This window comes from Miniopterus schreibersii, assembly GCF_964146895.1.
Source record: "Miniopterus schreibersii genome assembly, chromosome: 9".
Classification (NCBI taxonomy): Eukaryota; Metazoa; Chordata; class Mammalia; order Chiroptera; family Miniopteridae; genus Miniopterus; species Miniopterus schreibersii.
The window spans coordinates 17,529,834-17,545,933 of NC_138118.1; the positions used below are offsets into that span (position 1 = coordinate 17,529,834).

At 49.3% G+C, this 16,100-nt stretch overlaps 1 protein-coding gene across 1 annotated transcript; it reads left to right on the top strand.

Annotated features, from left to right (window-relative positions):
- Positions 1-3,628: 3,628 nt before the first annotated feature.
- On the top strand, positions 3,629-11,854 carry PAX4 (paired box 4; the record flags this gene model as incomplete). The annotated part of the gene is made up of 10 exons (XM_081147729.1): positions 3,629-3,719; positions 7,927-8,057; positions 8,597-8,812; positions 9,105-9,180; positions 9,719-9,844; positions 10,066-10,148; positions 10,464-10,533; positions 10,884-10,939; positions 11,211-11,352; positions 11,664-11,854. 10 exons carry the CDS (start codon positions 3,629-3,631, stop codon positions 11,852-11,854), a joined length of 1,182 nt encoding a protein of 393 aa, XP_081003855.1.
- Between the last annotated feature and the right edge of the window lie 4,246 nt (positions 11,855-16,100).

Below are 16,100 nucleotides of genomic sequence, written 5' to 3' on the forward strand. Positions count from 1 at the left end.
ACATTCTGGAAAAGGCAAAACTATAGTGGTGGTAAAAAGGTCAGTGGCTTCCAGGGGTATGGGGGAGGGAGAAAGGTTGAATAGGTGAAGCACTGGGGATTTCTTAGGGTGGTGAAACTCTTCTGTATAATACTGTATTTGCAGATTCATAACATTATGCTTTTATCAAAACCCATAGAACTTTATAGCACAAAGAGTGAATCTTAATGTATGCAAATTTAAAAAAATTGTGTAGAGGTCAGGGGATCCTAAGATAAAATGCAGAATGTGACAAAACAATCTAACTGTATTACAAATGTATGAAACAACTTCAGTGAAAGGCGTGGGAGAAAGGTGCTGATTTAAATAACTTTGGAAATGAATGGAGTCTGTAAGACTAAAGGTAAATAAATTATTCTTAAGTATTGTCCAGAATTTACAGATGAGCAAGGGGGAAATCTAGAATGATCCATGTAGTAATGGATTAGAACTGAAGACATCAGAACAAAACTCATCTTTAGTTTAATTTAGGTAAAAATGATTACATATAGAACTAGTTATAGAAATGTCTATATGCACGGATTAGTACACATGTATTTCTTTGCTCTATCAGCTGAGAGAACCTAGAAGCACTGACACCCCAGTAACAAGCACACCTAGCACCCAGATTTTTGTTTCTCATACTATTCTCCAACAAAAGGTACCAGGGCTCCTTGGAGAAATGGCTAATTCTACTACTGGGGCAGGAAATACACAGGGTAAGCCTAGAACATGTTGTAGAGTCAGAAAGCAAGGAAGTGCTCACACACACACACGCACGCACACACACACACACATCAAAACCAAACCCCACAATAATGGGACTATGCCAAAGGGACACATGGGTCAACTGAAAGAGCTCTCAATGGCCAAAGCTGGAACAATTTGAGCATAAAAGGAACTATAGAACAATATTGGATTATAATCCAAATAATAAAATAAGTATCCATAAATCCATATTGATATAAATAAATTATTGAATAAATAAATGGAAGAGAAGAGAGAAATCTCCTGGGCAGAAGAAATCCAGATGGTTTCTGTAGATACTCTGCCCTTGAGCAGATGAAGTGTAGCTCCCACTCCATAAGTGAGCTGTGCATCTGGAGGACTTCTTTCGGAAAGTACTGTATGGGAAGTGGGGGGGAAGATAGAGCACCTTCAGTGAAGAAACCCAGCAAGCACTGTTTCAGAGATGACCAAGGTCAACACCAACAGAGACAACTCACTGTGAGATTACGCCCACTTAACATGCTGTGATGAAATGGCACTTTACAGTTTTCCTGTATCCTTTTTGGTCTTCTTCCGCCAAATCCGTGAGCCCAGCCAAATCATGAGACAATTCCAGCTGAGAGACAGTCTATGAGATACCTGACTCCTCAAAATTTTTGAAGTTATCAAAAACAAGGCAAGTCTGAGAAACTGTCATAGCCAAGAGGATCCTAAGAAGACGTGATGTCTAAATGTAACCTGGGGCCCTGAATGGGATCCAGGAACAGAAAGAGGGCAAGAGGACATTAGGAAAAAGTTAAGGAAATCTGAAAAGGTGTGTGCTTTAGTTAATAGCAACATATCAATACTGGTTTATTAACTACAACAAATGTACAATACTAAGGTAATACGTTAATAGAGGAACCTGGGTGTAGGGTGTATGGGAACTCTCTACTATCTTTGAAATTTCTCTGTAAATCTAAGACTGTCCTAAAAAATAAAGGTTATTAAAATAAAGTATATTTTTAAAATGGACCCCTGTGGGCTCCTCAGATCCTCTACCCAATGCAGAGTGAAGTTGGGGGTGGGGGAAGCTTTGGGGAGCACAGAGCCCACAGTCCCCAGGGAAAAGATTGAGCTTTAGGTTTCCGTTACTGGTTGGGTGTGAAAACACCAGCTAGGACCCATTGCCTTCCCCATACGGGCAGGGCTGGCGAGCCTGCGGACCCAGGGAGGCCCCCTCCGCAGGTGGCTTACAGAGCATCTTCTGGCGCAGGCGGTCCTGGCGGCTCTGGGCTGGGCTCTCCCAACCTGCCCTTCACATCAATACGGGCTTCTTTTCCTGGTCTCGGTGGGCCCTTGGCTCTGACAGCTGAACTTCACAGTCAGTTGGGGGCGGGCTGTCCATGGGAGAGCGGACTCACCGCCCCACCAGCAAAGAGAAACGTGGGGCAGGGTTGAGCTCAGAGGTTAGGGGCTCATGAGGAAAAAGAGGGGGAAAGGGGAGATTTTCCTGAGCTCCCAGTTCAAAGCCGCAGATGGGAGGAGGTGCTCCTCAGTCCTTCCCTGGCACGTTCAGAGGGAGGGAGCTGGGTAGTCAGCGTCCTAGAAGCTGAGCGGAAAAGCGCAGCGATTTGCAGGTGTTAGAACAGGGTCTGGGCTGGGAGAGTAGGGCGACTGCTGAAAGCTCTGGGGGTGATGTTTTGCAACCTCAGCGCCAAGTTTAGAAATATCCAGGTGCATTGGAGATTCCCCAAGTTTTTGTAGCAAGGAAACAACCATGACTTTAAACTGGGAGGCACATGCTGCTGGAGAGTGGTTTTGGAGACAGGGCTGATGCGCTCTGGAGAGCAGAGGGCTGGCATGAGATGTGGGCTCTCTGGAGAGAGGGACGATGGGAGCTGGGGCCACACAGCCTACTAAGAGGCACCACAGGGAGGGACAGAAAGATCCTGAGACTCGTGTGACCTCCCCTAGTGAGTACCAAAAGTCCGAGGTGAGGCGTCAGTCAAAGCCGGCAGGGCCCCTGCACCGGCTGCGCCCTGCCCTCTCCAGCTTTACGCATGGGCTTGTCTTGTCTTCTGGCCTCATAAGGAGGGCTGGGGAACTCCAGCCACCTCTTTGGAGGGACACATCTTTTCCCACAGCCAAGGGGCCTTATACCAGAGGTTCCCAAGGGCAGAAGAAGCCAGCAGTCAGGGCTCTACATCAGGGTGAAGCACAGGCTGGAATGGCCATGGCTGCCCCAGAGAGGGGCGCGCAGCCTGGCTGGCGGGTGGCAAGACCTCTGAGTTAATGTATAATTGTGAGCAGATGGCGGGGGCTGGCAGCAGCCTGGGGCCTGGGCCCAGCTAATGAGGGACAATTAGCCCCAAACCTGGTGGGGGCGGTTGAGAGAATCAGACAGTGAAGGCAGATATTTGCTCCTCAAATAGTCTGGCGCAATGGGCAGAGGGCTGAGTGGCTGAGCCTTTGGGCTGGCTAGGCCCCCCTGCCAGGGCCCTTCCTCTCTTTTCCCTCCCCCCATCACCTCTGGGTCGAAAGCCTCTGTTTGTTCAGACCCAAGAGTGCGTTGTAAAGGCGGGGGGAGAGGGTAGTTTATGGGGGAAATCGCTGCCACCACCATCTGCCAGGGCTTGTCCCTTCTCCCCCTGGCACCCCTCTCTCCACCCTCATGCACCTGTCTGTGGGAGCAGCAGGTCAGGACAAGGAGCCTTGCACCCCCAGATGCAGGGGCAGATGGAGGGGAGAGAGATGAGGCTGGAAGGGACTAAGAGCAGGCTGCCACGTGCTTCCTTGGGACCCCCTCTCACCCAGCGTGGCTGAGTGGAGCCACCAGCAGTCCCAGCTGCCCTGGGACTGAATGGGCTCCTCAGGCAGTAAGGCATGTGCTGTTTTGCCCATGGTGCTGAAACCACTGCTGCAGTCTCCCCCGTGCCCCAGGGCTCTGCACCAGCCCGAGGAGGATGGAGGAAGAGGGGAGTACATGGGGGGTAAGGTAGAAAACCCACTTCTGTGATACCTTTGGCCTTGCTTTGAGTTGTCTGAGTTCTGTATATATTTTGGATATTATATTAACCCCTTGTCAGAGCTGTTGTTTGCAAATATCTTCTCCTGCTCTGTTAGTTGCCTTTTTGTTTCTTTGGCCATTGGCTTTGCTTTGATCCCAGCCCTAGGATCAAGCTTAACATACAACACCCACCCCCACTTTCTCCCAGACCAAAACATTTCCCCGTGAAATCCATTCTCCCCCTCTGGGTCTAGTCTTATTGCCTCACACCCTGCCTCCTTTCAACCTGACTTCTGGGAGGGTTTCACAGAATCCAAGGTATGGCAGAGACCCAAGTGGCTTTCCATGTTGGCTTCTTCACAAGTGACCTGCCCAAGCTTTGTTGTGGTGGCAGCAAAGCTTCCATGCACTTGGGGCTATGTTTCACTACCATCCCCCCACTCCACAAGAACCACCGCTGCTGGGTGCCTCCACCCCAACAATGATCCAGACAACTTGTGGTGTTCTCTTTGGGAACAGGAGGGTCATTCAGAACTTCGAGTTTAAAAGCATCAGATCCCTAGTGAAATGGAGCCTGAATATATCTAGAAATGGAAGAATGAAAACCAGGCTGCACAGCTGCTCAGAAACAGCCACCTGCATCCTGACTACCCTCAGAGGCTCATCCCCAACACTACCACTATTGCTAGCGTTCTGAAGACCAAGGTCCCCCTGTTTCCAGGATCCCCCTATTTCCAGGCAAGAACTCACCCATGGTGTCACCTCAATCAAGGAGCCAGTTGGAGAATTGGTGAGGCACTGGGGAGAGAACGGGTACCATGGGACACACTCTTCTCCATGCACCCTCATTCTCTCAAAGATTTAGGAGCCAACTTGCAGAGTGTTGAGGTACCCGTCTCTCTACCAATTTATACTTTATACTAATACACACAAAGACCCAGGAGTTTACTCAAAAATCCAGGCATGTGCATTCTAGCTGGGAAGATGTATGTGTGGATCTGGAAGTAACTCTGGGCTTCTGTGCATTCAGAGCTTGGAGACACAGTCTGGGATTCCCCATCTTCCATATTTCCCAATCCCTTCAGGAGTACTGGCCCCTGAGTGAGTGCACTCAGAGTCTGGGGGCCTGCGTGAGAGTGGCTCTGTACCTGCTTCAGGGTGGCAGCTGGACACAAAGTGGGTTCTGAGGACTTCCCATGGACACAATGGGTCACCGGCTGTGGTTTGCCCTGCCTCAGGGCTGGTGTCAGTCAGCCCCATGCACACCTCCCTCCTCCTCTCTCCTCTCCTCATGGCCTGTGACATCACTGGCTGCTCCCAGAAGGCTGTCCTCTGCTCCTGAGCACGGGCTCTCTGTGCCTCTGGACCCCTGGCAGGACTGACGCAGGAACAGTGGAGGCTGTTACCAGGACCAGACCACTACCACCCCTGGAGCCTGCAGTGGTCTCAGGAGCCTGCATAGGAGACTGACACCCTCCCACTGAAGCTCCCACCTCATTGCCTCCACACAGGTAGCTCACTTGCAGGCTCATTGTCTGCTCTGCCTCCCATGCTGTCTCCATGTCTTTGTGTGGCCAAGTCAACTTCTCTCCTCCTCTGTCTTTACAGCACCCACCCTCCTGCCCCTTCCACCTCCTACCCTGCTTTCCCATCTTGTGAGCACCAGTTCTTTCATCAGATGAGTTAATATGAATATTGGGATGTGTGGTGTGGCTACTGGGAATGGAATTTCTGGGAGTTGGGGCATGATGATTTTAGGTTTGGAGATGATTTAAGGTTGGATATTGAGCCTGAGTCTTCACAGCTTCTCTGAGCTCTGGTCACTTAGAGGGGACACAGTCCTATCAAGAATTCAGGGTTTGGCTGGTATTCTGAGCTCCTACCCTGGCAGAGCCCTTCACATTCCCAGCTTGCCTCTCCTCTCTCCATTGCTTTGGTAGCAATTACACAAACATGAAGCAAGGCTGGAGGCAGAGAAAGGAGCTGGAAATTTCGGCTTTGAGTGAGAAACAGGCTTCTAAACCTTATTGAGTTTAACTCCCTGGGTAGTTCCTGACTTGTGGGAACCTCAGTTTTTTTTTGTTTTAAAAAACTTTTGCCTTCCTTCCTGACTTTCTGACAATCTGAGAGTTTGAAGGGGAATGTGTCTCTGCCCTGAGAGGAGTGACTAATAGGCAACTTAGCTACTGAATTTAAAAAGTAGCGGATTCCATACCGTCCATGAGTTCATTGTTTTACCTGTGCTAGTGTCGTCTCTCAGCTGCACTATAATCTCTTGGAGGGCAAAAACCTTGCCCCCTTTCTTTTTATTCCCTTCATCCTGAACAACCAGCAATATGCTCATGATTAATACCTTATCCAGTAAATAATTGCAGATTAGTTAACTGAACCAAGATGGCATAGTTATTACAGGAAAGTTCTAAGCCTAAGCTAGCCTCTGCAGTGACCTCCAGCCCTGCCAGGGTTCCAGGCATGAAAAGAGGTGGCTTCAACTCCAGTTACTTGCTGATAAAAGCAAGAAAGACATGGTGGCCCATGACCTATGTTCCTTGCTTGTGCTCACAATGGCTCCTATGTCTTCAGTCAGCAAACTGTTCTCTCCTGTTTCTCCCTCCCTCCCTTCTACATGCCTTTGATAATGTTAGTTGAGCGAATGAGTGTCTGATTCCAGAGTTGGTCTCTGAGAGTGAAGCGTCACTACGAGATCTAGGACTTTCCAGAGTTAACAGGAGCCAACAATCCCAGCAAGTTAGAAACAGCCAAGAGATGTGTCTTCCAGAAGAAGCCAGGACTTGGTTATCTCTGTTTCCAATGTGTGAGACCAGAACCTCAATGCCTGGAGGTGGAGCTGAGCTCCGTGTTTCCCCAGATTTTCCTGGAGAATATAAAAAACAGGAGCAAGACCCTTCCCTAAAGTGCTCTGAAGGAAGCTCTCTAGCTGGTGGTTTGGGGAACCTAACCTCAGGAGTTGCCCCAAATTGAAGGCAGAGCCTTGAACCTGGTCTCCAGCTTCAGATCTTTGGCAACTGGGATCTTTGGTCACTGATGCCCTCTTCTGGCTGGGCAGAATATCCTAAGTTTGTTTTTTGACCCTATCGTGTCTGATATTAGGAGGCAGGGAGCTCTGGCCCAGGTGCATCACCCAGGGCTGAGAAGGCTACTGAAGGGTCAGAGACAACAGTTGTCTATTTGGAAAAAGCCTGAACATATAGAGGTGTCATCTCTTTCTACCTCCTTGTAGTGGACATGTGAGAAATGAGAGCCCTCCCACCCTCCCAAACCCTTATCAAAACATCCAGAGCCGGGCCGGGCGTGGCTCAGTGGTTGAGCCTCGACCCAGGATCCAGGAGATCGAGGTTCGATTCCCGGTCAGGGCACATGCCCAAGTTGCAGGCCCGCAGCAGATCAATGACTACTCTCTCATCATTGATGTTTCTATCTCTCTCTCCTTCCCTCTGTCTGAAATCAATAAAGATATATTAAAAAAAAAAAAAAAAGACTTCCAGAAAGATTCAGTCCTCTGCTGGCCCTGTGATGTTTTACTTCATTGCAGAAAGGTTTAAGTAAAGAAAATTTGAATTTTCCTAGCTAACCTACTGGATAATTTTAGAAACCTGACCCTCTATCATAATATACCATAACCCAAGACCATTCTAAGCAAGAGGCTGCACCCATATCAGCCCTGATTATTGCAGGCCTAGCCCCAAGACCGACGAAGGAGATCCCAGGAGGAACTCCCCTCCCCAGCCTTCCCAGTTCCTGCCCTTCTGTGAAGAGGTCAGCCTGGAGCATGCCACAGGACGGTAAAATGCCTGGGGGAAGTGGGAAGACAGGGTGGCGTTCAGAGGGAGGGAACATCTCAGGGTCCTGCTTCCATTCACATCCACATGGTTTCATCTGCTCTTGGCCCATGTCCTGGGGAAGCTTTGTTCAGTCACTGCCCCCCTGCTCCACCCTGTTTCCCTTAGATCACCAACATTCAATGCATACGGTCACAGAGCAAGGTCTCACCCATGAGCCAGCTCCCAAAGAAAGTGGCATGTTTGGGGGACCTTAGGAGCAGAAGGGGAGCAGTTTCCTGGGGAAGGACTTTCTCTACGGTGGGAAGCCAAGCGGGAGGGTCCTTCATGCCATAGGTGGGCCAGGGAGAGGGGACACGTGGTATGGGGATGCCTCCTTCTCATGCCCAGGGATCAGCAGTGTGAATCAGCTAGGGGGGCTCTTTGTGAACGGTCGGCCCCTGCCCCTGGACATCCGGCAGCAGATCGTGCAGCTGGCAGTCAGCGGGATGCGGCCCTGCGACATCTCACGAAGCCTTAAGGTAACGTGCTGGAACTTTCACCCAGGGATAGGGACAGGAAGCAGGGAGAAGGGGCCCCTCTTAAGGCAGGTCTGGGCTGTTATAGACTCTGGGCCTTTGGGACCTGGGTTACTTCTAAGCTTTATTTATTTATTTATTTATTTATTTATTTATTTATTTATTTATTTATTTTTAAAAATATATCTTTATTGATTTCAGAGAGAGGAAAGGAGAGGGAGAGAGAGAGATAGAAACATCAATGATGAGAGAGTCATTGATTGGCTGCAGCCCGCAACCCGGGCATGTGCCCTGACCAGGAATCGAACCCCGATCGCCTGGATCCTAGGTTGATGCTCAACCACTGAGCCACACCCGGCCAGGCTGGGACCTGGGTTACTTCTTAGAAGATCCTCTTGGAGGCTGGGATGGGGAACTTCAGGCTCCCAAAGATGAGGCTGGACTCTCAACTCTGTGGCCTGGCCCAGTAGGTCTCACTCTGTCCCAGGTATACTCACCCTCTGCCCATTGCCTTATCTGTTCCCGCTTCTCACCTGACCCAGGTATCTAATGGCTGTGTGAGCAAGATCCTGGGGCGTTACTACCGCACAGGTGTCTTGGAGCCCAAGGGAATTGGTGGAAGCAAGCCACGCCTGGCCACACCCCCTGTAGTGGCTCGAATTGCCCAGCTGAAGGGTGAGTGCCCGGCCCTCTTTGCCTGGGAGATCCAACGCCAGCTCTGTGCTGAAGGGCTTTGCACCCAGGACAAGACTCCCAGTGTAAGTGCCCTCCTCTCCCCACGCTTGGGCTGGCAAACAGGTTGTCTGGGGAGAAGATCCCTTCTTACTCGGCAATGGGGCCATCCCAGGCTGGCGGGCAGGGCTCCTGGGCTTTCTTCTGAAAAGTGGTGGTGGTCAGACAGGTGAGAAGCAAGCAGGGGAAAGAGAAAAGGCTGCCCTTAGGAACTGTGCGGGCCAGGACAGAGGAGAGCTAGGATACTGGGGAAATCTCCTTAGGATGCAAGCCTGGGGCTGTGTACCACCCTTCCACTCAACACCCTGACACCTCCAGGTCTCCTCTATCAACCGAGTCCTGCGGGCACTACAGGAGGGCCAGAGGCTGCCCTGGGCACAGCTCAGATCACCAGGTGGGTCTTTGTGTTGCCTGCAGGGATGATCGGAGTCAAACCTAAGCATTTTACAGTTCTTTATAGTCTTATTCTCTCCTGGCAGGAGAAAATTGAGGCTCAGGGAAGGGAAATGACTTCCCCAAGGTCACCAGCTATTTGTTAGCAGGTCCTAGAACAGAGCCCAGGTCCCTTAGCCCCTAGGTTCACAGGGTCTAGGGTCTGCCATTGAAGAGGCAGGACTGGGCCTTCTAACCCTCCCTCTGCCTCATGCAGAGCTTCTCAGAACACCTTTCATTTCCTGTGGCATCATCAAACCTGGACCAACCTTGCTGCTGCTTTCCCCCAAACACTGAGCATGCAGCCTACCATGGCACTGAGCATGCCTCCTACCAAGTGCCTCTACAGTGACCTCCAAGTGACTGTGAATGCCCCACCACTGCAGCTCTGCTATTATACCCATGCTGTCCCCTGTCCATAGCCCTAGGGCCTCGGGGACCCCATCTGACAAGAGGAATCACCATCACAAACCACCACAACTCATTGTCCCCCTTTTCAGCTGTTTTGGCTCCAGTTCCTCACACTTTCCATAGTGGCTCTGAGGCTCCTCGGGGTCCCCATCCAGGGACTGGCCACCGGAATCGGACTATCTTCTCCCCAGGCCAAGCTGAGGCACTGGAGAAAGGTGCTGGGCCAGGGTGGGCAGTGGGTCAGAGGCTGCTCGGTGTGACGTTTGGACGCAATGGCCCCAAGGCCTGTGGGCAAAGGTTGAGAAGTGGGGGCTGTGGTGGTCCTCTCTTGGGGACAAGGGTAGTTTAGAATTGCAGCAGGTGGGGGTGGGGCCTGAGGGGGAGACCCGCGCCTTGCTCCCCTCCCCAGCCCTTATCTGAGCCCCGATCTCTGCAGAGTTCCAGCGTGGGCACTATCCTGACTCAGTGGCCCGTGGGAAGCTGGCTGCTTCTACCTCTTTGCCCGAGGACACGGTGAGGGTGAGTGAGCTCCGCCACATCATGTGCACACGCCACAAGGACAGGGTCTGTGCAGGGAAGGCTGTGGGTTCTGGTGAGGTGGAGAAGGGGGGCAGGAAGGTGGAAACAAATTTGTTTGGAGCAGAAATTAGAAACGAGACCCTCCTTGTGCGCCTTCTGCTGATTGCTCTCCTCTCCTCCCCACTTCAAGCCTTTGAGTTGAGAAAGGGGACAGGAGGGGAAGATGTCAGGTCTTGGGAAGGGTCTTGCTCTAAGCCCAGGGCAGGAACAGGTGGTGAGAGCACCGCCAGTGGCTTTGTTTCTGCCCTTCCTCAGGTCTGGTTTTCCAACCGAAGAGCCAAGTGGCGCCGACAAGAGAAGCTCAAGTGGGAAATGCAGCTTCCAGGTAATTTCTCTGTGCATCCATCCATCCATCCATCCATCCATCCATCCATCCATCCATCCACCCACCCACCTAACATTTACTTGGCCCACTCATGTGCCAGGCCCTGTGTTAGATGCTGGACACATGCAGTCCCTGCCCTTCAGGGATGCACTGTTCTCAGCTTACCATCCCTGGAATTTAATCCTTCCTAGTCTCCCAAGGCTCTGCCCGTTCGGGGCTGTAGCATTCGCCTGCTCTCACCCCTGCCAGAAGTTGCTGCCTTTCCTAGAACCTTCCTGCCTCTCACTGCCACTCCCTCCCTCCCCAGACCCTGGTTTGTCCCTCTGAGTGGATCCACCCTCACCTTGTAGGTGCTTCTCAGGGTCTGACTGTACCGAGTGCTTCCCCAGGGATCGTCTCTGCACAGGTATCCAAGAAAGAGGGGAGTTTATGGACTTGGAAGTCTGAAGGGCTCACCGCTTTCCCATTCCCAGTGAAGGCCTGAGCTAGATTTCATGACTCTCTCAGGTCCCTACAGTGCACACTTCCAGAAAGTGCCATCCTCATAGTCTACTATGTGAATGGCATCCTCTGGAGTTGTGTAGTATACAGTCCAGGGGTGGGCAGCCCTGGGGTACCAGTCCTACTAAACAGAAAGCATCACAGGCAGCTGAGGGGGTGCTCTTGCTTTTTTCCAGCAGTCCCCTGGCAGTGTGACCACGGTGGCTCTGCCCGTCCCAGAATCCTTGGGTCCCTCCTGCTATCAACTGTGCTGGGGGACAGCACCAGAGAGGAGTCTGAGTGACACCACTCCCCAAGCCTGTCTCAAACCCTGCTGGGGTAAGAACACAGTCCTGGCCTCACTCCTGCAGGGTGTGGGGAGGGCTAGCTGACTCCGCAGGAGGGCGTGGATCTCTGGTCAAGGTCATCACAGCTTTCCTCCTTCCTTGCATGGCCAACAAAGCTGGGGAGATTAGTATCCCCTGAGTCTATAGAACCACTAACAGCCATAGCAGGAAAAGGGGGTGGGAATGGGATTTGAGTGTTTCTATCCAGGGCAGAGAACCAATGTCCGAGCCTCTCCTCATCAATGACTTTGAGGGGTGGGGGGCGGCAACAAACCCAAGCCCACCCTCTCTTTGTCCCTGCAGGCTACCTGCCCCCCGCAGCGGAGCCCCCTGCATTCAGTACTGTCCTGGCATCCTTGCCTTTCCTTCCACCGGCCCCGCCGGCAGTCTTGCTGCCCCTCGGGCCTTGCTCTGCTTTGGCTCCCCGCTGCTGCAAGGCCTGTAATGAGGGAGGAGGGCCAGAATGGAAAAGGGACGGGGTGCAGAGAGTCTAATGCCGGCCTGCTCAAGTGCATCATTGCTCCTTCCTCCTTCCTGCCTCTCTCCTCAGCTGTGGACCTTGCCTGGTCCTGCCCTACTGCCACTCATTCGTGTCACCTGATTTGAGGAGCTGGAGAAGCCATGCCCACACACTTCTCACAGTGGCCTTGAAAGGCCTCCACGTGGCAGTAATAAAAACATTTTTAGCCCGGCCGGGCATGACTCAGCGGTTGAGCATAGGCCCTAGGAGATCGAGGTTCAGTTCCAGGTCAGGGCACATGCCCGGGTTGCGGGCTCGATCCCCAGTCGGGCGCGTGCTGGAGGCAATGACGACTCTCTCATCATTGATGTTTCTATTTCTCTCTCCATCTCCCTTCCCCTCTCTGAAATCAATAAAGATATATTTCTTAAAAAGTTTTTAAAATTTGCAATACCTGTTGTCCTTTATGTTTTTCCCATGAACACACATACTCCCACCCTTATAGTTAACAATTATAGAGTTTGCTCTCTCTCATCTATCTGGTCTATGAATGTATATATGTATCATCTATCTAACTAATGTATATATGTGTTTATGTTACTATGTATGCATATAAGTATATATGTATGTATCTAGCTATCTACCTATTTACGTATGAATATATGTATGTATTTATCTATCTATCTTGGTATTTGAGTGCTCATATACCCACACATATGCGCACACACACACACACACACACACACACACACACACACTGATAGTACGTAATAGCACATCACCCCTAAGTCCTCTAACATGCATCTCCAAAAAATAAGAAACTATTTTTATGTAACCACAACACCATGACCATACTGGGAAGATTTTCAATAATTCCTTAATCTAAAAAAATCCAGATATTAATTCTTAATTGCATGTGTGTGTGTGTGTGTGTTGCATAGCAGCACACGATAGAAATGCCATTTTTCACATTCTGCTGTCCCTTTATACATGCTCCTGGGGCATGTTTGTTTGCTGCTTCTTGGCAGTAAGTTCCCAATCTGCTCAATTTTGTTCCCTGCAGAGAAATCTCTAGGCTCCTCCTAGGAAGCCTTGGGATGTAGGGAAAAAGAAGAATATGGGGGAAGGGGGTGAAGAAAGGGGTATTTGGGATGGAGGATGGGCTCATCCCTCCCAATTCTTCCCCCTTGAAGAGCAGGGATGGAATGATGATGTAAAAGGGTCGGGGAGTGGGGATATATTTGTTTACTCCAGGTAGTGGTCCCAAAGTTGTCCTTCAAGAGATCTCTATTATCAAACACTCTAGAATTATGCTGTTCAATAAATAGCCACATGTGGCTATTAAAATGAAATACAATGAATAATTCAGCTTCTCTCTAGCTGTATGTCACATGCCAACAGTCACATGTGGCCTGAAACTACTATGTTGGACGGTAGACATTCCCATCAGCACAGGAAGCTCATGGGGCAGCACAGCTCTAGAATGAAACTCCAAGGGTAACAGAGCACACCTGCCCCTGCCCTGCCCTCAGTACCCTCAAGCTGGATGCCTGCTGGACAGACTGCCCAGGAAAATGGGCAAGGCTTTGTGGGGTGGCAATCTGCATGGCACCATCTGAGAATAACCTATTCACTTCAGTGGCAGGACTGACATCAGCAAGAAGCTGTCAGCTGAGACCCCATGGTCGAGCACATTCAAGTGGAGAACGGATGGCCATTTGTGGGGACCAGGGCATAAGAGGGAAAGTATGTGTGCGCGTCCCCGTGCACACACACGCTCGCTTATCTTCGTGTGGCTATGTATTTATGGAATGCTGAGAGATCTGCATTAAATGACCTCCAAGGTCCCATCTCTCTGAAGAATGTGTTCCACTCCATATCTGTGGCCTATTCTTAATGTTCTCTAGGAAAGGAGGTGCCCTGGCCTCTAGTGTCCTCAAGCTTCATTTATTGGATAAAATTTTTACAAAATTCTTTTCTATCTCTCGAGTTGAAACATGCTTACAAAACTCTGAGGTCATTTTCCTCTATCCAAATGCAGTATGTCTCATGTTTGGGTTTCAGCTGCTCTTCTAAATGGACTGAAAAACCGGGCACTCATCATGGTACAGTGCAGTTTTCCCAAAGTGGGGCTCAGGCATCACTGTTGGTATCTGAGAACATTTTAGGAGGTGTGTGGATGCTGCTTTAAATAATATTGAGTAAGGAATATGAAAATGATTCCCTTTTCAACTCCCTTTAGATTCTGATTGCATCAAAGAGAAAGTCTTCATTTTGGTCCTAGTTTTTAGTGCCTCTGTAACAGTTGCTAATTTTTTTTTTTTTTTTTTTAGTGGAGAGAAAGGGAGCCTCAGGCTTTGAGCCTTGCGCAGGGAAGGGAAAAAATCTAACTAGGATTGATAACATCACTTTGTTTTCATTGTATTTATTTTTATGGTCACTTTCTATTTATGGCAAGTGATTCTGGTCTTTCATTTTATGATAGTGATCAAAATATCTTTTTAAATAAATGTACTTAAGAGCATATGTCAATAAAAATAATAATAGGGCAGATGGCAAGTAGATAAACAACAAAGTTATGAAGACAGTGCAAGAATGACTGTCACTTTGGAAGCTCTGTTTTGATGAAAAGAGTAGTGGCCATTAGAGTCCACTCTAATTGAAGAATTGAGCCAGAGGTCCCAGTCATGGGATCTTGGGCAAATCACTCCACGTCCCTGAAAAAGGTGGGCAGTGATGGGGAAAGTACCTGTTGTGCCCAACTGACTGGACCAAAAGTAATGACAAGATGTGATGATTGGTAAACTTCACAGGTGGTGGGTGGTGGTGAGGGGGTGGGTTATATAGGCATAAGGTATTATTACCATTACCCTGTACCCATAGGATTAATAAGCCTTCATTCTTTCTAAACCAAAGGACAGTTAGTCATATCTGGATTCTGAGTCCATCAGGGCAAGGCTGACTCCTCATGGCATCACTGTGGAAAGTTGGGTGGTTCTGGTGGGGATGGGGAAGATCAATGGAACATCCATTGATTTTCTAGTTATCATTTGGTCTCCCCTCTTCTGGCTAGGACTTGGAGTGGTGTGGGGCCTCAGTCTCAACCCACACCCGCCCCTCCGGACCCCTACTCTGTACTGAGTAAGATGCACACCAGGGTCTTGGGGGTGGCCTTTTATGATGTATTGTTGCTCGAAACAGATGTTTTGCTAAACTGGGTAGGAAAAATTGTGTAACAGATATTCTCACGGATCTTGACTCTGGGTTTTCTGTTCTGTTTAGTGTAGTAATTTCTCCTGGAGGAATTGGATTTCTGTAAGTGGCATCCCATTGACCTGGGGAGGGAAGAGGAAATAGAAACCTTAAGTCAGTCATTTGCTGATCTCTGGCTTTTGGGAAAAAACCTGTAAGAGAGAGAATAAAGTGATTTGTCGCATTCTTGATGAGGGGGTCACATGAACACGTAAAGTTAATTTATAGGAACAAGCAGTAGAAATTATTTTTAAGTCAAATTAATGGTGCAGAAACACCATCAGAGGTCTTAGGGAGATTGCAGTCAATAGGTAAGATTTACTAAGTGAGAGTGTACTAGGTGCCAGGCTGTTTACTAAGCATTATACAATCATTATCTCATGTAACACAACAATCCCATGAGATAAATACCATATTCCCATTTCACCCATGAGAAACAGACTTTAAGAGGTTTGTATGCCCAAGGTCAAACAGGTTTAACTGATGAAAATCTAATTACAACCCAGTCCTGGGTCCAGAAGTGAGCTCTTAACCACTACAATACACTGTCTCCTAGAATGTCAGGCCTGGAAGGAGCCTGAGAAATTTAGTTCAATCCAAGCCCTTCATGAAATAGGTCAGAAAACAAGTCCAGTGGGATTTCATTTTATTTTTCCCAGTTTGGCCATAGTAAAAAGGTCTAGAAAACTTGTAGAAAATTGAGGAAAGGAGAGAACACGTATTGGGGGGTTTATACCTAGGTTCATATTTTCATTTAACCTTCACACCACCCTATCAACTAGATATTATTCCCATTTTACAGATAAGGAAACAAGGCCTAGAAGTGTTAAAGCAATTTCCCCAAATACCAAACCTATTAGCCCCTTGTTCCAGGTCTATATATCAAAACCAAAGTTCTTTCTACAACATCATCACTTTCCAAGCCAGGTAAGAGAGGTGGATTGTGAAGGGACAGGTCTAAGAGCAGTGAGGTGCCTGCCCTCAAGAGCTGCGGACAGGGTATGGGTGCGTGAAGGCAGCATTTTAGG